General features: G+C 38.4%; 1 protein-coding gene and 2 long non-coding RNA genes across 5 annotated transcripts in view; 1 reads left to right on the top strand and 2 right to left on the bottom strand.

Annotated features, from left to right (window-relative positions):
- LOC310894565 (transcription elongation factor A protein 1) overlaps window positions 1-27,118 on the bottom strand; it is a 55,816-nt gene that overhangs the window by 26,325 nt on the left and 2,373 nt on the right. The window contains exons 3-9 of one of the 3 annotated variants that reach the window (XM_083824815.1): window positions 25,878-25,943; window positions 24,437-24,484; window positions 23,285-23,355; window positions 22,626-22,699; window positions 21,782-21,883; window positions 20,965-21,141; window positions 4,619-4,681 (exon numbers count right to left, since the gene is read on the bottom strand). In XM_083824815.1, coding sequence (XP_083680941.1) covers window positions 4,619-4,681; window positions 20,965-21,141; window positions 21,782-21,883; window positions 22,626-22,699; window positions 23,285-23,355; window positions 24,437-24,484; window positions 25,878-25,943 — 601 coding nt within the window. Of the gene's footprint in view, window positions 1-4,618; window positions 4,682-10,489; window positions 10,738-15,645; window positions 19,486-20,964; window positions 21,142-21,781; window positions 21,884-22,625; window positions 22,700-23,284; window positions 23,356-24,436; window positions 24,485-25,877; window positions 25,944-27,118 lie in introns of those variants that run through there. The other 2 variants (XM_083824814.1, XM_083824813.1) reach the window with 2 other exon arrangements.
- On the bottom strand, window positions 853-4,612 carry LOC310894567. Its single transcript, XR_014580011.1, has 3 exons — window positions 4,210-4,612; window positions 2,422-3,980; window positions 853-1,093 (listed from the first exon to the last, which is right to left on the bottom strand). It is a non-coding gene; the product is annotated as an uncharacterized lncRNA (long non-coding RNA).
- Window positions 9,082-16,295, top strand: LOC310894571. The gene is made up of 2 exons (XR_014580014.1): window positions 9,082-10,318; window positions 11,180-16,295. It is a non-coding gene; the product is annotated as an uncharacterized lncRNA (long non-coding RNA).

Below are 27,118 nucleotides of genomic sequence, written 5' to 3'. Positions count from 1 at the left end.
ATTGAGATTCCTTAAAATCTTAAGTACAGAGGTTTCTGCTTTTAGGTAGAAACAGTAAGAACTGCCCACACTTCTGAAAATGCCACGCTGGTGACAGGCTTTAAAACTTTGGCACTACTGCCACCTACAGGGTGAAGATGAGATTTATTTACAATCCATTCCTTTTAAGAATTAGAATTTTTTCCTTTTAAGAGCTATAATTTATGTCCTCGTGAACATTAGATTTAGATTAACAGCAACAGAAGTTTCACTTCAGAGTATTTTCAGCTAACATGTTATTATAACGGAGTACTTCCACACTTTTAGTTTTGGGAAAGGAATAAAGCATTTAACAATATAAATAAGCATTTTACTACGGTTTTATATTTTGATTGATGAGTAAATTTTCTGGATTGTTCTTAAGATGCTCAGCTTTGCTGCATTTATTATTCGGCAGACTCGTTAAATGTAATTTATTCTATGTACTTTTGAAGTGGTTTGTCATAGACGTCTTATCCTTTAAAGGAAAACTTAAATCTTTGTGTTACACTAAAAACGGAAACGATTTGTTCCTGTAAATTACTCCTTACAGCCCACACAAAACACTTCTTTGTGCACCACGGATGTGCTAAATGACTGGAAATGTACTGAAATATTCAGCAGCTATTTCACCAAAGGAAGCATATCAAAATCTCAGGTCTCAGCACCAGTTCTAAACATATTTTAGACTAAAGAAAACAGATGGCTACTCACTTGTATGAAAGGTTTTTTCAGGATGGACTCTGCACACTCAGACTAACAGAAAACACCAACTAGATGCAGCAGCTCTTCCTCTCCCTTTCACTTTTCCCCTTCTGTGGTTGAGCACTGAGGACAGGCCAAGGACTTCACTTACGGGCTGGCACTTTGCATTTCTTCCTCTACTTTTAACTGCATGCTCTTTTCATGATATACTTTAGCATCACACATCACACAAAGGCCTAACCAGAGCAGTACTGACCAACTGCCTTGACATGTTAAATATATACTCTGGACATTATGTTCAGACAATAAAAATAACATACATTTGGAAATCCAAATTGTACTTGTCACATCTGAATGAGAAAAAATGTACCTACAAAAAACAAACAAACAAGAAAACCCTTTGCAGATAACTGGGTATAACCATGGCCTACTTTTATCAGAAATGGGGAAGGACACCAACCTACATCTTTACTTAATGTAGAAAAACTCAAGTAAAACTCAAAATTAATTATTTTTTTCTCTGATCACACGAGCAGAACCTATGATGGTAACTGTCTAAACTCTCAGCTTTCTTAAAGTAGTATGTAAACTCACTTCATTTGTTTTGCTTTTTGTTGAACACGTGATCTGGCCTCACCAAAAAAGACAGGAAGGTATGATCTTCCTAACTATTTGCCTGCAAACTGACACAGGTAATCACAAAAGGTCATTGTTATATTCTCTAAATGACCATACTTCAATTACATATCAGGTTTAGTCTTCCAACCTAAGGAACTGTTACTGTGAGAGCCATTTTAAGTGGAAGATTGGTATTTTTGTCTAGTCCAATTTAACCTGTGAAATTGTATTATCTCTGTGCCAGTTTATAAACATGCAGGTATCTGTATGGATCATTCTTCTTAACTTCAAATTCCCAAGCGCTTCTCATTCACTTTTCTTTAAGAGGCTCAGACTTAAGTAAATATCTGTTTTCACCTCCAAAGCATTCAAGCTGTAGGCCAAATAGCCTTTACACGGTATGAACAACAGTCATCACACGTAACCTATATGTGAACCCAAAACAAAGCACACAGTGGTAGCTACTCTTCTCTAAAATAGACTAAAGGACCAAAATGAAAGGAACAGAGCTAGGGAAGAAAGGCAACCACTGAAGCAAGCACAGGTGCTACCATTTTTAAACTGTACGAAAGTAACAGGACAGAGAATTTGTGAGCACTTGGACCAAAAGAAAGCCAAATTCAGTCCTAGAGAATGACCACCTCCAACCTCCCAGGTCTCCACAACTTGCCAATGGGCTGGCGAGTCATTAACAAGGACCATATATCATGGCTTACTTCTGCACAGGGGTGTGTGCATGTGTGCGCGCGATTTCCAGTAAAACCTGTTGGTTAAAATAAAGACCGTCTCTCTTTAGCTGCAGCACTACCCACAATTAGCGTCAGAGAAACAATGTCTTTAATATTGTGCAGCTGCTAAACAGATTTGTAATTCTGATCACCACATAAATCACGTGCTACAAAGGCTACTGGCTCCTTGCATAGCTCAGCTCAACAGCTGTTAAGGAGGCACATCACCCTGCTCACATATAACTTGGTAGATACGACAGATTATTGGATATAATCACTTCATTCTTCTGTGGCAGAAGGCAGGTAAGAAAGACCCACGACACAAGCACAAACCCAAATTACTGACACGTACCTTCCTATTCCTTGCACTTGTAAATTGTCAGAGGATCTCCCGGGCTCAGACTGAACTGCCAGTCATGTCACAAGACGAATTGTCACTCCTTTTATTACAAAGGAATAATGAAACTACCACATCAATCAGCGGTGCTTTTCTCAAAGTAGCCCATTTTGAAAACTGCTCAAAAATGAATGTAGAAGTATGATTTTCATTTGTGTCCTGTGCTTCATCAGTCCAAACATATCAATAGATATCTCAGTCTACTTAGAGGAAGTAAGTGCTCCCACTTTCACACCATCATCCTCCTTAACGTTAGCATACTAATGACCCACCATTTCAACTGTTGCTCCAAGTCCTCCACTGTTTAAGCAATTTTGGGAGACCAAAAAAGAAATGTAGAATGGATGTTACACATTTATAAAACTCTTTAAAAAAATGTAAATTTCAGTTTAAATGAAATCTTACACAGCCAAAAAGCGTCTGGGATACAGCAATGGATACTTCAGAAAAACTTCTTAACAAAGCTACAGTCGGTCTACTAAGCAAGACTAAAATAGCTCATCCCTTTAGACTTACTGCTAGACTTACAGAGAAATCTTCTTTAAAAACTCATATGGTGCCCCCCAATACAGATTAAAAACAACCTTTCATTAGAAATATTATTCCACTTTAAAAATAGGTACCCGTGATGTGGATGGAAATAAATAAGCTTCTTTCAAATAGAATAAAAAACAGGACAGGATTAGTATGCAATCCATAGAAATTAAGTCAGGGTCACACAAGTGCCCTAGAAGAGAGACACTTGAGTTTATACTCACCAAGATTAAGAGTCCCCTCTGCTGATAACACTAGTAAGAAAAGTTTTCATTGCGACTAAAAAAGAACGAGTTATCTACCTGTACATTCTTCAGATCCTTAAGGTTAAAGGGTAAAGATAGTTCTGCTGTTTTGTATAAAACCACTCCAAGTCTCATTCATCACACTAACCAGAAGAGTTTTGCAAAGCAGTATTTACACATACATAAAGAATTTTCAGAGCACTTGCACAGAGATTTTTCATTCCAAAGGGGAAATATATACATACATACATGTATACATATATATATATATATAAAACACAACTAGTTTTAATAAGATCTGCACAGCGAAACTCAAAAAAATTAGGGTAGGAGAAGGTGCTTTGTTTCTCTGTTTTAGGAACAAGGTTGGACATAGGGAAAAACGTTGCAGAGTTGTATCAGCCATGCTCATTCATGCATGAAGGTGAAACTTTCAAATTCCTATTTTTGGTGGCAAACGGTATTACTGATAATGTACTGAAATAAATACATTTTACAAATATATAGGAAAGACTGATGTTGTTACTGATACTTTTATCTTTCTAGCTAATTCTTTATCTGCGGCCACTGTCACTTAGCAAAATGATACTTTTCAGTCTTTTGCCATTTAAGTGGCTCCCACAGCAAAAATCAGGTCTTCCACTTACCTCTGCTATTTGCAAATTTTCATAGAGATAGGTAATATCCAGTTAATTTGAAACAAAAGTTGATCACTGCAGAACTACATGACAAACTCTGAAATTTGACATGTAAATAAAGTTCACTGAGTTATTTTTTTGAAAAGTTTACAAAAGTAGTATACTATGTTAGAGATGTAGAGATAAGCAAAATGAGCGCGTATGCATCCAAGTGTGAGACAGCACCACACCTGCACAGAGGAGCAAAACCAGTACTGTAATTACCTTAAGAACTACGCTACTCAGAGTTACATGGATAAAAAAGGAAATGCTCAAATACAACCTACCTGAAGGTATGAACTACTGTTCTCTTCACTTAAAATCCAGCTACAGAACAAACCACATAAAAGCAGGAGCTCTAATCAGGTGCATTCTCCCTTACAGAGAGGGAAATGCATCACATTTCTGTTAATAAGAATCTGAAAGTATAAGTAAGGCAAGTCTATAAGCAGTACTTTTCCTTTGTCCGTAACAACATTGACTACTGTCAACTCAAAGATGACCTTCAAGAGTGGAAGTAAAGACTTAAGTGTCCTGAATCAGGGTGAAATAAGACTAGTTACCCAAATTAACAGATTCTTCAGGTGGTTTCTCCATAGGAATCTATTTTAATTAGTGCAATCTTCCAAATTTGCTGGCTTCATCTTCATTATTACAGGGTTAATTTTTGCAGCATAACAATAAAAAAAATCATACCTGTAATAATTCAAGGGTCATGGGAATATTCTTAAGCTCCTTTAATAAATCAAGAGCTCCAGCCTGAAAAAAGGAAAAAAAAAAGTCAATTTAGTAGCAATGAGGTATTTTAAAAATAGTATCAACAACATACTCTAACGTGCCTTAAAGGTCCCAGACTGGATTCAAACCATCAGTTCCCAGTTTATTCATGGAACAATTCTAGGCCAAGGAATGTTCTGCTTCACAAACTAAAAATTAACTCAGAATTCAAAGTATTCACCAAAAGACTAGGGAAGTTTTATCCCATATAATTCAAATGCCAGTCAGTGCATTCTGTAAATTGCCACTTAACCAACACACATCCTCAACAACAGGAGTCCTCAGGCACATTTCCCTTAGTAGCATCAGAAACAAACCAGACAACAGTTGTTAGTTTACAACAACCTCACCTGTTCTAGAACAAGAATTTGAGTTGAGAAGCTCTGTACAGTCCATCAATAATGCAGCTCATTATAACTCACTTTCTTAACTGTATTTATAGTGGTGTGGTAAAGCTGTAAAATTATGCTGGTTAAAAAATGATAATCAGATTACGCTATTTGACTAGACACGGGTTTACTGTTCCCCATAGAAATGACAACTGTGCATGCATGTCTACTAACAAATGCCCCAATTAAAAAAAAAAAAAGTTGAGCAAGACTTGCTTTTGAGTCTTATTTTCAACTACTGACTTTAAATATTAATTCAATGAAATATACATACTAGACTGCATAGGTTAGCGCAGACAGACAAGAGTATTTAGCCTACACCAGGCAGGCCAAGCATCAACATTTTCCAGACTGGAAGCCAGAGCCCATCCTAATGCACTAGAACATCTGAGCTAATGCATTTGTTTATTATATAGCTGCCACGCAGTTTTCTTTATTCCTCTTCCACTGCTAAGATAAGGAAAGGTATAGATTAACGTTATAAAAGCACTAGTTTTCTAGATAGATGAGTTTATTTCAGAGATGATACCGTTAGCAAACCTCCTAAATATTGATGACAATCTATATACACAGCTGCTCTAACAATTTGTTCATTTGTGATGCTGGCCTTACTTAAAAGTTTTCATAAATGCAAACAAGAGGCTTCCAAATTTCCTCACTCACTTAAGCAAAGCTCTGCATCATCCACTCCTTGCTACACGTGTTGGCAGAGTACAGCAAACTCCCAAAGGTTAAGAAATGCTTGCTGTTATTCAAGTACATGTGGTTCTGTACCTGTGACCTAAGAACAGCAAGAAGGCAAAGGACTTCTCATATTAGAGGCCACTCTGCCCAGACTAACCCCATTACCTTATTGCCTTTTTTTTTTTTTTTTTAAATTCACAGAGGTTTAGAAACCAACTTCACAAAATTTCCATCTTTCTTTTCTTTAGAAATCGATCCTTTTCTCTTTCCTTACCTCTCTCTCAACTCATCCTATTTTATGTACTTCTATATGCATTTTACATATTCACAAAGTATGCATTATAACATGCATTTTGCATCTTTTCATTTCCATTTGTCTTTGTTTTTAAATTCTTCCCAACCAACTTCTGACACCTGTTGCAAAGAAACTCATGTAATCTGCTGCTGCACCTGCACGGTCTTCCAACTTAACCACTAAAGATAGCACATAAACCAACCACCAACAGGCCGAGTAAAACAAAAGTGGCATTTTAGAGTCACATCCAAACAGGCACACTTTCGGATGCTTTCAAATGTCTACTACAACCTTTGTTTGTTTGTTTTTAAATGTGTGACAGCAAAGAACCATCTAAAAGTAAAAATTTCAGTACTTCCCACCTTACACAAACTCACTTCACTCATAAAATCAAAGCTTTACTGTTTTGCTGTCCCAAGAAAAAGGTCTTATTTAACTTTTATTCGTGCTGTACAAAGCTCCTCCAGTTTTACCTATGGAATTTTAGTAGCAGTGGTGCAAGACCAGCAAATCTCATGCTGGTTTTTTTTTCATGAAAATCTCATGCCGAACTGAGTTAGTATACTAATCCGTATCTTTCTCTAAACAGTCATAAGCATGTTTGGTTTTGTTTTTTTCTGTGCAAATATAGACTGAATTAAAACAAGTCAATTAGCTTTACTCCTACCAAAATTAAAAAAAAAAATCTTAGCCAAACAAAACAAGTAACAAAAAGAATAAAAAGTCCTTTTTGAAAATATAATCAGGTAACACTTACCTGCAAACCAACTAACTTATTAGCAAACTGTACACGGTTTGTGATTTCAAAATAAACTCAGGACACTGTAGTCTGGTACTGCAGTCAGCATAACAATGATACTGTAATACAAAGTAGGGATTATAGCTCTCTTTTTAACTCATCTTGCAGGCAAAAATTTCGAATGGAATGTATTTCTAATTGTTTTTCCAGCTGTAGGTGTCAAAACAACTCTATTGTTCCCAGCCTAAATATTTTCCAAAACTAACAGCTCGATATATAGGTTAACAGGCCATGCAATAAATCACAAAATGATGCACTGTCTGTCCAGTGCCTACATTTCATGCTGTTGTCTGTACTAAATTCTCAACATCTCTAACGCACTGGTGCTTTCTAAGCCTTAACTCTTCTCTAGTCAATTGCATTAGGTGTACTAAGAACTAGATGCATTAAATTTAAATCAAGTCCAAACTGTAAAAGCAACTATGCAAGTTTTCACAACCACTTTTCTTATCATAAAGTCGAACGTCCTCTTCAACCCAAATCAAAGTGGAAGCTGTAATTCCAATTTTTCTAGTGTAAGACTGTCCTGTTTTAAAAACTATTACAGACATTATTACAAATCTTTTTTTGCAAGACATTTCTATAATTTTATAGAAAGTGAAAGGCAATGCCCCAGCCCCATTCCTGTTGGCTTCCAGTTTACCTGACCTTTAAGCTACAGACTTAATAGATCACTCCTCTCAGCTTCCCTCAGTTGACCAGATCACAGCAACAGAATGATGTTCTCTACGCATATTTTAAAGCTATGCTTCAGGCTATAGGAAATGGAGTACGTTTCTGAAGACAACAGACCTATACAGTTACAGATCTGTTCTACTTATGGGAGCAAACATTTAATAATTTGGACAATTTTCTTCCCTAAACTTACTCAACTGTTGCTATTTTTTTTTAATCCATGGGTGCAACCTTATCTTTCATAACCATTCATTAAAGTAACTCAGTAAGAGAAGAGCGTATTTACATACAACAAAAGCTATAGGAAGGCCCAACACACATTTTAACCAAACCACATTAATTCTGAAGGAATGGTGACATCTATTTCCAATATGCAATCAATACTTGAAGTAACAGCAGAAATATGCATCTCATAGTGTGTTAAATACAACGTTGCTTGATTATTTCGTCCTTCAAGAACCGTATTTATCGCTTCAGTAAATAGTTGTGAAATCTGCACAGCTGCAATTAAAGCTTTAGTCAAGGCAAGTCACCAGGAACCTGACTCAGGAAGGGTGTCTGCACTGGCTGCCTTTTCATCTCATCAAAAGAAATGCCAAACAGGGCTCTGTCACAAACCGCAGGAACACCTCTTGTATGCGCGACTGAGTGTCTCTTGCCATCTGACTCCTGACAACTTCAGAGGGAAAAGGTATCAAAGCCTTTCTTATTGATGGGTTTCATCAAATCATTCGCAAAGACATACACCAAATACTGAGAAACATAAAAAAGTATTTTAGATTTTAAAACAGGTGCTTGGCAGCATAAGGAAACTGTCTAAAAATTTCCTGTTCACGTTGAGTAAAAATGGGGAAAGGAACACATGAAATTGTCAGGAACATGATTGTCTAGTCTGTGCTTATGTAAGAGCACATTTCTCAACCCAGCTTCATCTTTGTGAGACAACCAAGTACCTCTGTATAGAAATTATCTCAGTCACTTTGCTAAAGTTAGCATTTTAACTGCAGAGAAGGATTAAGTGCAATTAGAAGAGAAACACCTTATAACTGACAAAGACCAGCATGAAAAACACAGAGAAAGCTGCAGAGTTAAATACCGATGCACTCCTTCTCCTGACATACATCTCAGGGTTGCCACCACAGCACACACGCTTTGGATAAACTGCCAGACCTCAACTATCTGCCACAGGGGCAGGCCCTCGGCACTGCAAGGTTTCCGAGGCGGCATCAAACCCCGCAGGGAGCCGCTGGCGTGCAGCAGCGAGCTCTGTTCAAAGTCCAAACCACAGCTGGGGCTGTTGCTGGCGGTGCTCGGGCACAGAGCTGATACTGCCCCGGCGCTGGGCTTCGCCGCATCCGACCCAGGCTGACCCCAGGGAAACGCTGCGCCGCTCCTGCAGCTGTGAGCTGCCTGCACTGGGTCACCTGCACTACAGCACCTGCCTGCATGTCCCCAGCTGCTGCTAAGGATTACAGCCCAGCCCCTAAGCCACCCAGAAACGCCTGGCGGTCATTTAGCACCTACGGTATCGCCGCACTGATGCTCCCCAGCACCAGCAGTTGTTCCCGCATTATCGGGGAGTTGCCATCTTCTTTCTGTTGCCAGAAGTCTTCCGAACAACACGGAATTGACTGTACTTGACTGTCCATATGTTTTTATCACAAAACCACAGAATGGTTTGGGTTGGAAGGGACCTTAAAGATCCCTTAGTTTCCACCCCACTGCCATGGGCAGGGACACCTCCCACCAGAGCAGGTTGCCCAAAGCCCCATCCAGCCTGGCCTTGAACACCTCCAGGGATGGGGCATCCACAGCTTCTCTGGGCAACCTGTGCCAGTGCCTCACCACCCTCTGAGTGAAGAGTTTCCTCCTAATATCTAATCTAAATCTCTCCTCTTTTAGTTTAAAGCCCTTCCCCCTTGTCCTATCACTGCAACCCCTAACAAAGAGTCCCTCCCCAGCTTTCCTGTAGGCTCCCTGTAGACACTTGAGGTACGAGATACATCACAAAACAGAACCACTACTCCAACTTCAGAGTTGGGAAAGTGAGACAATGAATCCTTTTGTGCTTGCAAGTAGGAGGAAAGAAAGAAAAGGAAGAACTGTGAATTACTACATGCCAGAAAAGCCTGCAGACTAGTTTCATAAGGGCATGAATCAGGACGTGAACACCTTCAGCATGAGAAGGACGAGGACTACAACTCCCAACACCCTGGATCCACTAGCTGCAAGCCACTGTCCTTTCTGTCAGCTGTTATTGAAAGCGTTCGGTGCCACTGTTTGCTGTAAGGAAATTTGATCCAGTCAGTGGGAAACAAACAAATTTCACTGGTATAATACAAGTGGTATTTCTATAGATAGGTAAGCATTACTAAAAGCGTTAGTGGTAGTTTACGTCATGTTTAAGAGAAAAAAAGTCATTGACGTGGCTACTATATAGTACTATGAACACTTTCACACAGATAAGCTTTGAATAAGAATCATTGAGTCATTAGGGTTGGAAAAGACCTCCAAGACCATCTGGTCCAGCCATCCCCCTACCACCGATGTCACCCACTGTCCCCAAGCACCACGTCCAACCCTTTCTTGCACACCCCCAGGGACGGTGACGCCACCACCTCCCTGGGCAACCCGTCCCAGTGCCTGACTGCTCTTTCTGAGAAGAAACAGGCACTGAGTATTTAAGGCACCCATAAAAACTTTACGCATTAAGGTAGTATTGTGTAAGGAGATCAACGATATGAAGAACTACAGGAGGAGAGCCCCGCGGCCGCCCGGTACGGAGGCGGCAGACACGCCGTTTACACGCCTGCCGTTCCGTGCAGCTATCACCGGGCGCTCGCCCCCCGGCACGAAGGGAACAAGGCGAAGGCGAGGCCGAGGCCGGGGCCGGGGCCGGGGCCGCGCCGCGCCCCGCCCGCCCCAAGCCCGCCGCCGCCCCGTCTCACCGCGTTCTTCTTCTGCACCATCTTGTCCATCTTCTTGGCGATGCGGATGATCTCGTCCTCCGTGGTCATGGCGCCCCCCGGGCGGGACGCCCGCTGCCCGCGGGACGCGGCCGGGGCCGGGCACGGGCACGGGGTCGGGGTCGGTGTCGGGGACGGTCCCGGAGCCGGAGCCAGGCCGCGGCGCTGCGTCCCGGCCCGCCCCAGCAGCACCAGCGGCGGGCGCGGCGCCGCCAGGCAGCGCTCGCCGAGCGCCGGCCGCGGGAGCCAGGCAGCGCTGCGGAGCGCCGAGAGAGCCCCCGGGCGTGTGTGGAGAAAGGGGGGGGGGCACCCAGACAGAAGGCAAAGCGCAATGAAATGGGCTCCCGGGCTGTGCCGGCCCCGCCGGCCCGACCCCCGGGTTCACCCCGAGAAGCACCGCTCAGGGGTAGTTTTCCCTAAACCTTCAGCTCAGCGCCTGCGGAGGAGCTGGCGCACAACGCGCTGCACAACGTGCCCTAAGCGAGTCAGCCATTTTAGGGCTGCACGGCCTGCCTCCGCCCTCAGGTCCGCGCTGACAGCGTTCAACCTGCCAAGCTTCGGAAAGATGGGAAAGCCCTCCTTCCCTGTCACCGAAAAGACCTTCTACAAAGTCCGTCTCTTCTTGTTTTTGTGTGACACGGAGGATTTCAAATTGCGTTTTTCTTTTCTCAGATCCAGGATCGGGAATTCATACAACTGAGATGGAGACAAGGAAAAAACTTTTGCATTAGCCAAATAACACCCTATACTGTCTCAATTCCTTCTAAGTCTTTAAACTAGTCTAAACTTCGTATATGGCCATTATATACATATGCAATTATAAAGTTTAACATAAATCTGTAATATGTACCATAAATTTCTGTTTGTGAATGTCTCATTACCATTCATTTTTTGTTGTAGTTGGGAGAATAAAAAAGACAAACAGCATCATTTAACTACTTTCTCTATAAAATCAGTGTGTTTACCTCAAGAAAGCAATCAGCATTTCCACACGTTATGTAAAGATTACACGCCGATTATCCCCTACTAAGATTCAGGAGGGTGCTTATGTGTGCTTCTGGAACCTATTATTAGTAAACTGTCAAATGCTGTGGGTGCATTTGTGGGTGAGGGCTGGAAAACACCGGCATTTTGGAGAAGAGGTAAGACAGGCATTTTCCTTGAGCTGCCACTCAAGAAAGCAGTTAGAGCAAAGACTACTGACACTGCAATTACACGTCATGTACTTTGCAGCAAGACTGCCTGAAGTTCTGAAGCCACATAAAGGCAGGCGGTTTTAGAGCACTTCTGCACGGTGCTCAATGCACACAGAGGTTGCAGAATCTGCTAGTTGAACGGTCTAGACATACACAGACATTTGAAGCAATAAAAATAATTTGGGAGCTAGCTAGGATCTTCCCAGAGGGTAGATCAAGGCCATGAATTGGACAAGCATACAGAAACGTTGTAGCTTTTTCCTTTATTATATGCCCAAGGAAAAAACAAAGGTGCCATTCCTTTAAAAGATTACCTTTCCTTTCATGGACAGATTTTGGAGAAAAATAGCAATGCTCTCAACATTTAATGGCTTGTGACAGCTCAGGTTTAGTTCATTTTGTCTAGATGCACTGACCCAGTACTCGTAATAACTAACTCAGATTAAATTAAATGCTAACTTCAAATGAAATTTATTATTGTTTTTCTCACTACCGTATCAACGATAAAAGCGGTACACGACGTGTTAGCAGCTGAGAACTATCGCTACACTGTATGGTAAACAAGCTTGTTTGTGTTCTACAGTAGGTACAAATTAGGTCAGGGATAACACTTATCAGAAAACCAAAAATCTCAAATCTGTCAGTATGCTTAGTTCAAACATATTTAAGTTCTGAAATGAAGTCTTCCCGTACTAATCTATTTTAAAAAAATACCAATCAATACCTTATTCTTTGGAAATGGAAGTAAAGTTCTAAAATGCATATTAGATCTTACTAACATTCAAAACGTATCAGGTAAGGAAATCATAAATGTAAATCAAATGTGATGTAGCACTTACAAGGGGCTGCAGCAGGACTGTAAGGAGAAAGCAAATCATACATTTAACATCTAAAGTAATGAAAGGAGCACCAGAGAAATATTTCAGTAGGGAAATCAAAGACTAACCAAATGGTAATGCATATCCTTTTCTGCAACCATCTGCATTAAAAAAAAAAATGCAGCTCACATAATTATCATTCTGATTCTGTAGCACATTGTACAAATAAACTGAACCACTACTAACAATATTCTGTATATTAGCTGCTCTGTCATCCTTACTGACAGCGATTCTTTATTGGAAAGAAAAACACAGCACTCTCCATGGTTGTTCTTTTAGATGACCCTTTAACAAGAAGCTTTGTACAGCATCAATTTCTTCTATAATGTAACATTTTAACTCCAAAGAACAGGAGAGGGGAAAAAAAGATCAAAAGTTAAAACTATGCAACCCTTCTGTTCAGAGCTTCTTTCTCCTAAATAACCCATTAGAAAGAAGAAATAGCATACCATTTGTTGCACTGCATTTACCTGTTATAGCATGTTTTGACAATTCTTGTGTGACATTCTCTCAAAAGTACCATACATATGCTGCTGCAAAGAGCCAGTCCCTAATTCAGTAGTGCTCCTCATTTGCTGGACTGCAGGACCTTCCACAATACCAAGACTTAAGAGACAGAAAAGGTTCTCCAAAGAGGGTGCACCTACGAAATGTTGCATGCTTCTGCTACCTAGTCTCTTTTGTTATGAGACAGAATAGCAAGAAATTAAGGGGGAGGCTCACACAGTAGCACAAAAAAAAATTTGTAGCAAAAGATCTCTAAACTCCTGTTGATGTACTTAAAGCCTTCCATTTTTAGGACTAATATTTCATATGAGAAAAGCTCCTCTAATTTTTGTTAACACATCTACGCAGAATGTAAAATTCACAGCGTTCCAAAAAGTTTTATGTAACCACAGAACATACTCATTGTACCCCTCCTCTTTATTCAAACACTTTATGAACAATGACTTCAGTCTATCAAAACAGAATTGCAATCAGTCTGCATCAGCCAACTGACTCTGTTCTTCACAGGGAAAAAAAAACAAAAAAAGATTAGTACAAGATTCAATTCATGACAGGAGCTGTAGCAAGTGGGAGTTCTGATTTTTCATAACCGTGAGATTTTCCTCCAAACTTTCTGAAACAGCCACATGCATCTTGAGTAGTTAATTCTATTGTTCTTCAACAAGTAGGTTTTTTTATTTCCTTGGACTAGCCAAAGATTATAATGGCATGACCTGAAGATAGACCAAGTGCCATTTTCAAATTGTGTTTGCAGTAGGTTAAGTGCATTTCAAAATGCTATTTTCACATTTTTCCACTTGGAATAAGTATATGAAAATTGAAAATATTTAAGAAAATGTGTTTTATTATTATTTTATTTTTTAAGGTCACATTATTAGACTCACTCAGAAAAGTGCTTTTCTCTGTTCTGGGACAACCTCCACTTATTATTTGTATAGAGACTCAAAATACTCAAGTCTTTTCAAGACTCTCCCTCTCCCCCAACCATTTAAAGTACTATGACATAGATAGCAAATTATTCCAAGTATAAACTAATTTAAGAGTTTGCTCATATTCACTACCAGGGAACATCCAAATTCTGACTTTGAGATTCCATCTGTTAACGTAGACAAGCAGCCTTTTAAAAACTCTGATGTGTCCCCAAGGGAAAACTACCTTGTCTACACAGAGAAACTAAACCTCTCACGTTGATGCCTAAAGTAAAGCTGACTACACCTCTGCAAACTGGCTAGGCGTTTTAAGTTTTACAGGTTTTGCAGAGAAAAAAATGAGGCTGTTCTTTTCCAGGAACTGGAACTAAGAGAAAATCATTATCTACTGATTTACTTTGTGGATGCCGATTAAATTATATAAGTACTTCGTTTAAATCAGCTTTAATAAGTTATATCAAAAGCATGTTTCACTCAGGGAGAATTAATAAAACCTGCTATCCCAAAGGCAACTGGTGGTAATGAGAGAGTGGCAAGCAAAAAAAAAAAATTAGTCTTCAAAGAATCCCATTTACAGGTTAACAAGTTGACATGCTGAGAATTTTGTTACTTTCTTCATTTACCACACCAATGGTCTTATACCACATTGGATAAAGTTTAATACAATATTACCGTAATTTTTTACTATGATAATTCTAGGCAACTTTTCTCCTCACAACTGTATTGCTACTGAAAAGTGTGCCATGGCTGAAAGCAAATGGACACTGAAAACCAGTCAGTTTTTCATAAACTGACAAATTACTGTATATTATTGCATTTTTATTGTCACCAGCTATATTTATACCTGTAAGTTGCCACTGTATATTCACATATACCACTGCATCTAATACACATTTCCATCCATTAATTAGCTTCATCAATGTATTCCACGCTAACATGTAGATGTCACTCTATGCAGACAAGCAGACTTTTAGTTTTCTTTAAACTGCTTGAGGGAGGTCTGCTTTTACCACATGAAGACCCCATTCCTTTTCATGTTTTCAGCTAAACACTTTACAGTATTTCTTCCCAGATAATCTCTCTGTTTTCTCTTGGGAGTGCCTCACACTGCATATACCACTTGATCTGCCTCAAATATCAGTTAGCCTAAGGAGCATGTAACCCCTGACTAGAAAACTGCTTCTTTAACAAGTATATCGAGTGGTATGTATGCTAAACCTAACATAACTTTGAAGGGTTCTCTGACACTGCAGAATCCCCATGGAAAGGTTTAACAGTACACAGAGAGAAGACTTTGGCTCCTCAGTGTCCTAAAATAAGGGTACTGGAAAATATTTTAATTTCCTCTACCTTTCAAAATTACTGCAAATTCCAAGAAAGCAAGCTAAATGAAAATTAACCTAGAATATGAAAAAAAAAATAAAATCAATTCATGCTTAGCATTCTTCTCAACAAGGTAGCAAATCATAATGTGTTGTGTTTTTTTTCAGTAACTACGAATCATCCTTTTGTATTACAGAATCATGCATCCATTACTATGCAATACATTTGCAAGAGGTCTCCAAGTGCCCATTTCACAGCACATGAAAGCTCAACTTCTTTCAGGTATGTACGGAAAAACTCGTTAGTACTTTCCCAAACACTGATTGATATTTATTTCACAATGATAAAAACTGAAAGATTTTACAACTTCCCTACTACAGAAGTAATTTTCAAAGTTGTGTCCTTACCATAAATAAACTAAGTAAATTACATCTTAAATGTTTATATTAAATATAAATGGCTTATACTTCATAACACAAAGAGCAAGTGTTCAGTATTTCTTTATAAAATTTAAGATATGCAGGCCTTGTACATATGGCTTCATTAACATATACAGTTTGTTATTAGTCATATCCATTAACATAAACAGTGCCCCTACTTCAAAGATTCATCCTAATAATTTTAATGAAGTTCAGTATACCCCATTAGAGAGAACATGTTTTAATTAACAATTTTAATACCAGCGACAGTGTACAGTACTTTTTACCAATCTACTGTGTTGTAATCGTACACAATAGGAAGAAGAGACCAAATCATACAGCCTCCACCACAGTACAGATTTACTTCAAGAATGGCCGGAAGATTTGGCTCACAATACATGATTCAATGTGTTTACTTAAAAATGGGGAACATCTTCTAACAAGAAGTCAGAATTCTGACGTCACAAAACTGCAGTCAAATTTAAGTTCAAATGTGAAATTCAAATGTATTAGGGAGTTCGATACCCACTGAAACAAACTGATCTGCAAGCAGGACATTTTCACATCAATGCTTAAACAGGCATTTTTAAGGCATCATCCCATTTTGATGAAGTTTAACAACACAAAAAAATAAAATTAATTCTTGGAGATTTTCAATCGCAGTTTCCGAGAACAGGATCTTCATATTTAGAGCACTGACAGCCCAACTTCTCCATTTTAATAGACTGTCGTGAAAATAAACACACTGGGACAAGCTACCATTCAGCCTAAAAACACGTGCCAGCAATGACATCATGCACCAATCCCAGCATCAAATCACGTCAGGTAGTGAGTAAGTTCAGCTAAGAGATCACACACAGCTTTCAAAGGAGCTGGGAAGTTAAAAAAGACAGGAGCTCAGTATACACACACTGCTATGGGAAGAAATGGGACAGGCTTCAAATACATCCATGAAGTTTCCTCTGGTTTCTGGGCTCTTTAGAAAACCCCATCTACAACGTAACATCTCCCCTGCATAAAAAGCACGAGGAAGGACTCTTCTCAGAATAGAAATTCATAATTAAGTCATGACATTTGCTTACATTTACTTTGGTAACACAGCTCTTTGTGGATAAAGTAAGCAGCAAAACATCAGTGTGAGAAAAAAATTGTTATGCTAGCTGAGTATTTAAACAAAGTTATCATATAAAGCGTTTCTAAAAGAACATTTCAAAGCATCATGGAGACAATAGCTGAAGCTGTTTTAAGTTTAAAACGCAGAAGTGCTAGAAACTGACCACAAGCTGTGAAGACTGTGCATCAAATTGAGAAAAGAGTTAAGCTAACACAGAATAAAGCTAAGTCCTATCTCATTCTAACATCTTAGAAATACTTTTTAAACTAATCGCAACAGAAGAGAAAAAATGTGAAATGAGCAGACTAAATTAGAAGATAAACAAGAGCAGCTGGACATTGTTATCAAACAATTTCCAAACAGGACAAGAAAATAATAAAAAGATCAGAAGGTTATGCAGAAGTCTGGAAACAAGACAGTATTTGGAGAATAACAACAGGGGAATAGGGATCGATCTGAAAACTAAGGGAAATAACATACAGCTTGACTACAAAGCTTGCAATTCAGCAGGACTGCAAAATTAGCTAATGCAATTTGGGAATGACTCCAAGCCAGGAAATACAGTTTTCTCAACACAACTTTGGCACAACTACAGTAAGAATATTATGGTTTCTTCTGTGAAAGAAATTAACTGAAAGACAAATTGGCAAATATATAGAACAGTGACTGAGACTGAAAAAAATAATTAAACTTCAAAGTTAATAGACACCTCATCCACGCTGATAGAATTTGTAGAAGTTTCTCAATACCGTTCAGAAAAAAAAATCATTTTCAATTGAGATATTTAATAATCCAGAGAAACAGGATTAGAAAAGAAAAATAGCTTCCTAAAAATGAAGTGCAATACGTATGAAGAAAAGTAATGAAAGCTGAGAACTCAGACCAGGTGAACAAGCCAGATTTCTGGCAGCAGCTATGTCAGAGGGATACACATACATAATTCCTGATTTATACATTTGTACTGGCAGGTTCCTGTGATGTAAATCCAAATATACTGTAAGAGGACCACCTGATTAAGCTGGGTGAGTAGAAAGTACCTTATCTACAGGTATGTATCACAATGCTGACAACACAGATGCATCCAAAACAGGAATATTCTTTGCTTGCAAACATATTTCAGTATAGAACATTGTTAAGCAGCTTATTATGTAGTAAAAAGCATAGCGTATTTTTTAAATATCCCTAGCATGGTGATGGCCTCTAAATGCTACAGAAAAACAGCTATTTCCAGAAAGTGAATTACAGCTCTTAACTACTAAAAGCATGCATTGATTTCTGTAATCCAGTGTGTTCTAAAATTTTATGCTTCGGAAAGAAGAGACATTCTGTATCTTGAAGATTTTTTTCCCTGTAGTAGGTCTCCATATTCTTAGGCTACATGGATCTAGGGAAATATACAACCATATATTTGAAAATAAAATTCTGTTTTCTTTTTCAGAAAAATCTCAAGTTTCAAACTGAAATAAAAGAAAGTATCAGACAATAACAATTTAAAGTTATCTCAATTCCACTTGTGGTTCCACAAAAGAGAATCTAAACTAGTCAATGTCTATGTTACAAATGAGACTTCAACAATACACAAAAGTAAAAACTACATGGCTGCACTGTTTTCAGCCTGTTACTCCAAAGCAGACAGAAAAATCAAAACTGTATGCTGGAATCGCTCATGTAAAATACATCATGAACATTTCTACATAAATGAAAGCTACAATGATTAAAGCATAAGATGAATGTTCAATATGAAAACATGAATTTTTAAATGAAACTCATATTAACCTTATGCACTTCTTCAGAATTCTGTTCCAAGTCAGTATTTGACATAATTTTATAGTAATCTAAAACAACTGGCAACAAGACAGCAATGAATGATGGTGTAACAAGTACTGAGTCCCTTTATAATGATATAATTATCAGTATCTGCTTGTATGAAAACAGTTAAAAATTGTGGTGTTTCAAATACAGGATATACCTCTACTGACTAACAGTCTTTCTAGGAGGACAACCCTTCTATCTGGAGTAAGAATTAATGTTTAACATTTAAAGCTTTGTCCTCAGTAACATTTATTCTACCACCATATGCCCACTGTTACATACTTTTATACAACACTTGTTGGGTACTTTATGCATCCATTATATAAACAAAATGTTTTAATTTATTTTCAAAGAGTATTAAGAACAAACATGTCTCAAACATACTAAACTGGTCACATTTATGTTGTCCCCTTAAATTTAGTCTTTAATTACTTGTACAAACGGTTCAAAATTTTGCAATCAAAAGTCAGACATGTCTTAAAATAGTATGCTCAGTTTACATTCTATCATTGTTACCTAGCTGCCTCATTCTTACAATTTCATCAGTGGATGATCAATACTAAAAAGATTATCATTTCTTGCATTTCTTGCGTATTATTTAATCCTTGTCCTAAGTATAAATTTGCAACACAGTAGTAACACTGTAGGTACAGAAGTAATGCTTCCTGTCAGGCATGTGAAAAGATTAACGCTCTACCACAGTTGATGCTGGTGTTTTTTATGTAGAAGGCTTCTCACGTATCATTTCAGTCTACGGGAGGTAGATGTTTGTCTATGAACTGTTTTACATCCATCATCTCCTGTTCAAAGAGAAAGGTATGTATTAGTTGAAGTTCACTACTAATATGTATTCAGCCACACTAAATAAGGTTTCAAAAATTCAGTTGTGAGCAGCTGGGCTAGAAATATTGAATATTCAATTAGTTACTTGATCTGTTTTTACCACTTTGCACACTGCAAATCAAAGCAGGTAACTTCAATGCACTAGATATATCTTTGCTCAGAAGAGGTTAAAGCCAAAGAAAAAGAACAAAGGCCACCTTTTTTCTCTGTGAGGTTGAACAGGCAAGCTACATATTAATCAAGTAATGTGAACAGCACCAGGCTGAGGATGGACTGGATTTGAATGTAGCTACGGCTGCAGGTTCATGCATACTTTAAATCTTTGCAAGTTAACAGTGGTGCGAAAACCCAGCAGCATCTCTTCCTAGCCAAACAATTTTACCTTCATGATATTTCCTTCCTTAAGGAAGGAAAAGCAACACTGTGAAATAGACTGGGAAACCAATCCACATAAGAAATAATTTAATTTTTGTTTTACTTTTTTTTAAACCAGAGAAGCTCCTTCATAGGAATACACAGTAGGAGTACATGACGGTAGCACTTTATGCAAGTTTAGAAAATGCATTAAGTTATGACCCCCCCAAAAATTAAAAAAAAAAAAAAAAATCACAAAGTACTAATTGTCATAAGAAAGAACACATACATTTACATGACAACCCAATGCTATTACTGTCTAAATGTAATTAAACTGCATAAATGTTCCAAAGAGATGCAGCAATCCAAATTTACAAAGTTACTGAAACATGGAAGACCTGTTCGTTGCTGCCTATTCAGTTTTTTGCTCCTACCATTGTGCGGGTTCAAATGCTTCAACTCACTAAGGCAGCAAAACTTCAGCCAGCAGCTTTTACCATTTTAGCAAATTCAGATGGTTCAAAGAAGTTTCTGATCAGCTCCAGAGCCGGTGCAGGAAGAGAGGGCCACAAGGTCATGAGCAGAGGGAACTAGTCCTCCCCTTTCTGGCAGCAGCAAGCCATTACATCAGCTCAACTGCTCTCCGGGCCAGAACCATAAACACAGATTTTGAGGCTGCCTCTTTCTAAATTGCAACACCCCCCTCCACGTTCCTCTGATGTCTCCAAAACCATCCACAGAACGTGCACTTCTCCCCAGAATGCCAAGTTGTATTGATGCTGTGAGAATTCAATCTGCATTCCAAAGTGGTGATTATTTTAATAAGCGAGCAATAAAAATTAAGAAAAAAAAAGTATTTTATAGACCAACTAGCCTAGACCCAAAAATAAAGTCTTCTGATGAAATCCCCACTAGTCATATAAACTTTTCCCTTGGATGTTTTTTTCAGCCAGGCATTAACTTACTCAGTAAAATAAGTCAATAGCACCATGCACTTTTAATTAAAAAATAAAACAAACAAAAAATTGTTTGGAGGGAAAAATAAACCACACAACTACAACATTGTACATTGAGAAAATTACCTCATTACATGAGCTATGCATCATGCCAGAGTAAGTCCTGAAGGTTACATTGGCTGGATTTATCATACTCTTTAGCTTCTCAACAGTAAGAGAACCGAACATTAAAGGAACAAGTGGGTCACAGTCCCCATGGCACTGAAGAACGGGAATCTCCTTGTTGACACCACTGATAGCGCCCTGTCCGGGGTGAGATTTAAAGGGGGGAAGAGAAGAAGCAGACAGTAAATGAAGTAAAACTAACATATTTGAGATAAAATTACCCCAGGGCACTACTCCCTGTGGCGTGACAAAGTAAGCTGAATTCTCAAGGAAGAACATAATGAATAGCGCGCAAGTTCCCCATGAAATACATTCTATGCCTGACCACCCATTAAATTTAACAACAACAAAAAAAAAAAACAACAAGAAAAACACACCTGCATGTAAGATTTTGGCACTCATTTCAGAAAAGTTCTTCAAAAAAAAATGTGATTTCTGGACTAGTAAAACAAACCGATACTTTGTTTAAATACCTAGTCTTTAATAAGACTTGCAGACGGAACTAGTGGCAAATAGAAAATTCATCTTCAAGGAAAATCTTGCCATATTCTGTAAGTTTCCTCTGAATGTCATTTTAAGCAGAGGTAGTTACTGAGTTCTTCCTCATTTTCCCAACTTGCCAAACTCTAAAACTGCAGTGCCCTATTTTAAAAACTTCTGAGCTATCTCACTGCAGCCAATACTCGGTAACGATGGCCACTAATTCCTGCACAAGATACAACCTTCAGATATACTAATTTCACAAGTGCAGAACACCTTAAGAAAGAAACATAAATACCTGAACAAAGGAAGTTCGCAGAGGAAGCCAACAGCTGAGGGCTACGACACCTGCTAATTTTTGTTGTGTTGTAAGAGCTGTATACAATGATAAAGCACCTCCCTAAGACAAAAGTGTTAGTATTAGTATGCTGAAGGTAATGTTCCTTTTAATGTTTGTTTCAAGATTGTCAGTTTCTCCTTTAAAGAACTCTTTCCATTCCAATTTATTCTTCCTTAGAACCAATACTAAAACCAATACCAAGTATTCTTATACATCATTTATTGTATTTTCCCCCACCTCCAAGTCCATGTTATCAATTCACAAGTAAAACAGCAAATTTACCGTAACTAACAGCTGAAAGTTAAACTTGAAAGCTAGACATGAAATAAATTACTACCACTCATAACAATATCATCATTACTTTAATATTTTAATTCACTTTCACACAGACAGTTGGCATATAGACCCAACTGGTCTATAGGGCATTGGCCTATTATGATATTTTACAAGCCACAATGGTCGAAATATATTTCCCAAACAAATCCAGACCATGAAATATCTACCAAATTAAATTAAAAATACTAGCAAGATGTTCAAGAAAAAAGATTTTCAGGCAACACTACAGAAGACTTCAAATAGACTATCCACTTTAGTAGCTTTTTTCCACGTTCGTTTTTCAGTGAGCAGTAGTGATTTGCTTAACGCGAATGACTTCATTTTTTCAGGCAAAGAGAAACTGACTCCTTAAAATTTCAGCAACACCTAACATCAGCTTTTCTTAGTTCAAGTCTGGATTTCCCACATTAGGATAGCTAGGTTATTTCCCTTGAAAAAGACACAGTTCTTTCCAACCATACCTCACCTGAGAAAAGCCTCCCAGAATAATTCGATTAGAAGGAATCCCATTCTTTACTTCTTGATCTATCAGTGCTTTAACTGCAACATAAATAAAGGCCAGTAGTTAAAATGCATTCCACTCTGTAGAAAGTCTATGAGAGAGACCATCTCCCTGATGCCAACAGAAAGCTAACAAAAGGAAAATTTCATCTGCTTTGCATTAAAAAGTATCAAAAAATCTAGGACATGATAACAAATTCCAGTGCCACTATACAATTTCCAAAGAGGAAAATGCGCAAGGAAGTCTTGCAAAAGTTTCCCTGCTAGGGAGATAGTATCCTCTTTTAACTACCCAGCAGCACAAGTGGAAGACTGTTCTAACTTGCTATGCTATCCAGAGGCTCTTAAAAATAACAAAAAACCAGCACACTAGCTCCCACGTACATTTTATCATTGAGAATATGAAGTGTATGAAGTGTTTATACTGATGAACTACCTACTAGCTCATGAAGTTTTTTAAAAAAAAATGCAGTTAGCTAAACTCAAATCAGCAGTAATGCAACACATCGTATTACCTTCCCCAATGATTTTGACTTTGTCAGTCAGCAGACTGTTCCAGACTAATGATCAGTTTCAGAATACAAAGAAGTACTTTTAAGACCTAAAAAGCATTCCTAAACATACCATTCTCTGCTGCCTGCTTGATCCCAGCTTCATCTTCTTGTGAATCTGGAGAAAGTCCAATGATATCAAACCTTACAAAAATATCAACAAGAGCATTACTCATTAGAGCATCCATTCCACTTCCTTAAAACACAAATAGTAAAACTGAGATATTTTCCAAACTAAAATGCTTGTTAGTTGACTTATTTCCTAAGAATCGTCCATAGTTCACAAGAAATCATGGACAATCTGTGGATGTAGATAAAATGCTAGATCTAGTCAAAGTTGTTCAGAGTTTTGCTACCTTCTGTAATTTACTGCAGGTTCAGCAGCTCAATTTTGCTTTTGCTCCAAAAATATCAGCAGTCATTTCAATTTCATAGAATCACTGAATCACCACAGAATGGCTTAGGTTGGAAGGGGCCTCAAAGACCATCCATTTCCAACCCCTCTGCCATGGACAGGGATGCCACCCACCAGACCAGGTTGCTCAGGGCCTCATCCAACCTGGCCTTGAACACCTTCCAGAGATGGGGCATCCACAACCTCTCTGGGCAACCTGTTCCAGTGCCTCACCACCCTCTGAGTAAAAAATTTCCTCCAATCACCTCCCTTGACCTGCTGGCCACTCCTCTCTTGATGAAGATTTAACAGTTTTGTGTACAATTTAACAGTTTTATGTACAAAATTAAAATACTGATTGGAGAAATACACAAAAACCAAACACGAGTTACTTGAGAAAAAAATCAAACAAGGACTGGTTTAAGAACATTGAAATCTATCAAAGTTTTTCCGCTTTCTATTCAGAATGGATGTTCTAAATTTTCTAGATGTTTTACTGACACACCAAATATTGCTCACTTAGTAGCAATAGTATTTTCATTCCGAATCTCCACTTACTGTTGACTAAATATAATACAGACTATAAATTATATTTGTAAGATAGAATGTTTTTTGGTTGTTTCCTTAAGACATGCAAGTTAGTCCTGAGGAGTAACCACTACCACACAGGGAATTAAGTGTACTCATGAGAGCCTTTTTATAAAAGGGAACTGAACCAAAAAAAATTTGACACATCCAATTAAAACTAGCCATTTAGGTTGTTCAGGATTTTTAATAAAGAACAATGAGTTTAAACCTCAAGAATTGTCTGCAGTTTAACAAAGCACTTACCACGATGGCATAGCCATGTTCATGTTTAAAGAAACTGGCATAACTGGCCTAAAAGTAAGAATGGACAAAAGTGACATAAGGCATACACTGCAATTTGATAATACAGATGCAGTTACGTCATTAAATTACATATCTCTAATTCTGTCTTACTTTTAAACCATAATTAACATTAGCTACCCTGTAGCATCTCTTCAAGAAATCTCCCTTGAAATTAGTCACTCCAAGCGTTTATTATTCAGGGCTGATTTATCACCCTCAATGGAAAGGAGGCAAAACGCTGACGGGCTGCTTTATATATGTATACGTACACATGTAAAATCCACATATATATATGCCTCGTAATTATTTCTAAATATTTCTTGCAGTTCCACATTCTCAGTGGATGAAGGTAGCACAGCACAAGCAGCAAACCTACAGAACCAGCGAAATGCAGCACAACAGGCCGAGTCTGGCCATATTTGCTTCTCTCAACAGGAGAACCTACTTAACAACGCCTGCCTCCACTGCGAGGCTCCTTCCCACCCTTGTGCTGCTGCATGGCATCATCTCAGACAACTTCATGCCAGGGATCAATACTGGCTGCAGTTTTAATCTACTGAAACGGAGGAAAGTAAATTCTGCGGGGAAGACTAAAAGATGACAAAGGGCAAGTGAAGAGAACAGCAGAGACTGCTGAGCCCTTTTGGAACAGCTCAGTAAAGCGTCGTCATGCGGTAAAATATATAAATAATTCACAGCCCAGTAATCAACTGATACACACCAAAATATCATTTACCTATCCTCCCTATCACGCCTGCTCCCTATCTCCTAAGACTGTTAAGGCAGAAGACAACCTGAAATTTGTGTTAAAATAAGTTCAGTAAATAGACAGATAGATCTTAATGCTTTATTTACTGACTCCTGACCCAGCTCAGAAGTATTTCACTTCTCAATTGCATTATCTGCTGAAAATACGAATAAGAATATCCTGTTAATCTTTGAAATATGCTGTACATCACATGCAAATTGCATCTTCTGTACACACACTTGAGTTTAAGATTTGCATTTGCATAATGTGAAGTATTTCTAAAGGTCAATAAAATACAGAAAAATACTCCTTGTTCAGAATGGCTTTTAACAAATGACCGTGGAGGAGGGGTCATTTCACTCAACCCAGCGAAAGCATAAAGTCAAAAACAATCCTACTTTATACATAAAACTGCCCAAATATTTTTTCAGTCTGAATTAGTAACAAAAGGAAAATATGAATAAAAATGCAATTTTGTCCTGAAGTAAATAACCCAGCAGCTCCTAAAAATAACAGCATCAGAATTATTTTAAATGTTTTTAGTTAAAAAAGAAAAGTGGAGACATACAAATCCCATTTGACTTCATCACCTGTGCAAGCATCTTACAATGTAACTCTACAGAAAAGGTAAAACAATAAAAGTTACAAACTTACGCATGTGGGCAAATGTATTTTACATGGGGGCTTTTGATACCTGCAAGTGCTTCTGACCACCCATGCCTGTTAACAACAACAAAAAGAAGTATGTTAAACGTCATTTATGTTTTAGCTTAGCTCCTCTATGTTGCTGCAACAGCACAGAGCAAGTATGAGATATGCTGAATTAGGTCAGTGTTTCTAGAAAAAAAGTACATGTAGTACAACATGCTATGGATATATTACTGAATTTAAAAGGTTTATTCTGCCTCTGAGTATTTGTTGCATATATACAACCACGGACACTAATTTGAGTACCAGAGCTGTGACACTGCTGCAGAAATGCCACTCTGGCACTATGTAGAGCCTGCTCCTCACCTGGCAGGGTTTAACAGCTTCGGCACTGCAACATACAAGCACAGGTATGTGCTGCTTCTGGACTCAGTGCTAGCCCGCAGGCTGCTGTGCTGCTGCTGTAGAGCTAGGGAAGCTTTTTTCACAGGCAGCTTTGCCATTTCTGAATCACATCTCGGTGTGGGAGAGTAGCAAATTGACACCTAACCTAGCTCCTTATGGAGTCACCTAACCGAATCAAACATATTAACTTTGGCTTAGCTGGAACACTCTCAGATTCAGGCAGTCCTGAACAACACTCCACATCCCAGGTAGGATTTTCAAATCTCAAGCATGTGCTGCATGAGTGCACAGAGCCTGGGATTTGCACAGGACATGAGCCATCAAGCTTCTACAAACCAGGAAACTGGAACTTGTAATTTAAATAAAGAGCTCTGCAAGACCCATGCCAGTGTTCATCTAGACTTGAACTATACTGGACCCAAACCTGAATCCACGCAGCCTTCCCAAACATTTAGCAGTACCCGAATTTCCTTATTTCCTGATTTTTCTCATTTTCCAGTATTCCCAACTCATGCAGTAAACTAGGTAACAGAAAGTTGATTCTACGCAGCACACATCTGTAACAAATTCATCAGTGACATAGCTGCACTAACCTGTCCAACAGCAGACAAGCCATAACATCATCTTCGTTTTAATTTTAGTATCATCCTAAGAAGTCAATGTATGCGACATGAAGGTAAAGAGGTTTCAAACACACAGAGAGCGTGGGCATTTGAAGCTCTGGCTGTGCATGTCAACCTTCTTCCTACCAATACTTTTACATATACTAGTAACCAATAGTGGGTGATCTTACTCGCATAGTATGTTCAATAAAGTACAAAATACCAAGTAAGAATCTAAAG

Source organism: Anser anser (genome assembly GCF_964211835.1).
Source record: "Anser anser genome assembly, chromosome: 2".
In the NCBI taxonomy this organism is placed as follows: Eukaryota; Metazoa; Chordata; class Aves; order Anseriformes; family Anatidae; genus Anser; species Anser anser.
Note: the sequence above shows the minus strand (reverse complement) of the source record. Positions and strands in the feature narration are given on the sequence as shown.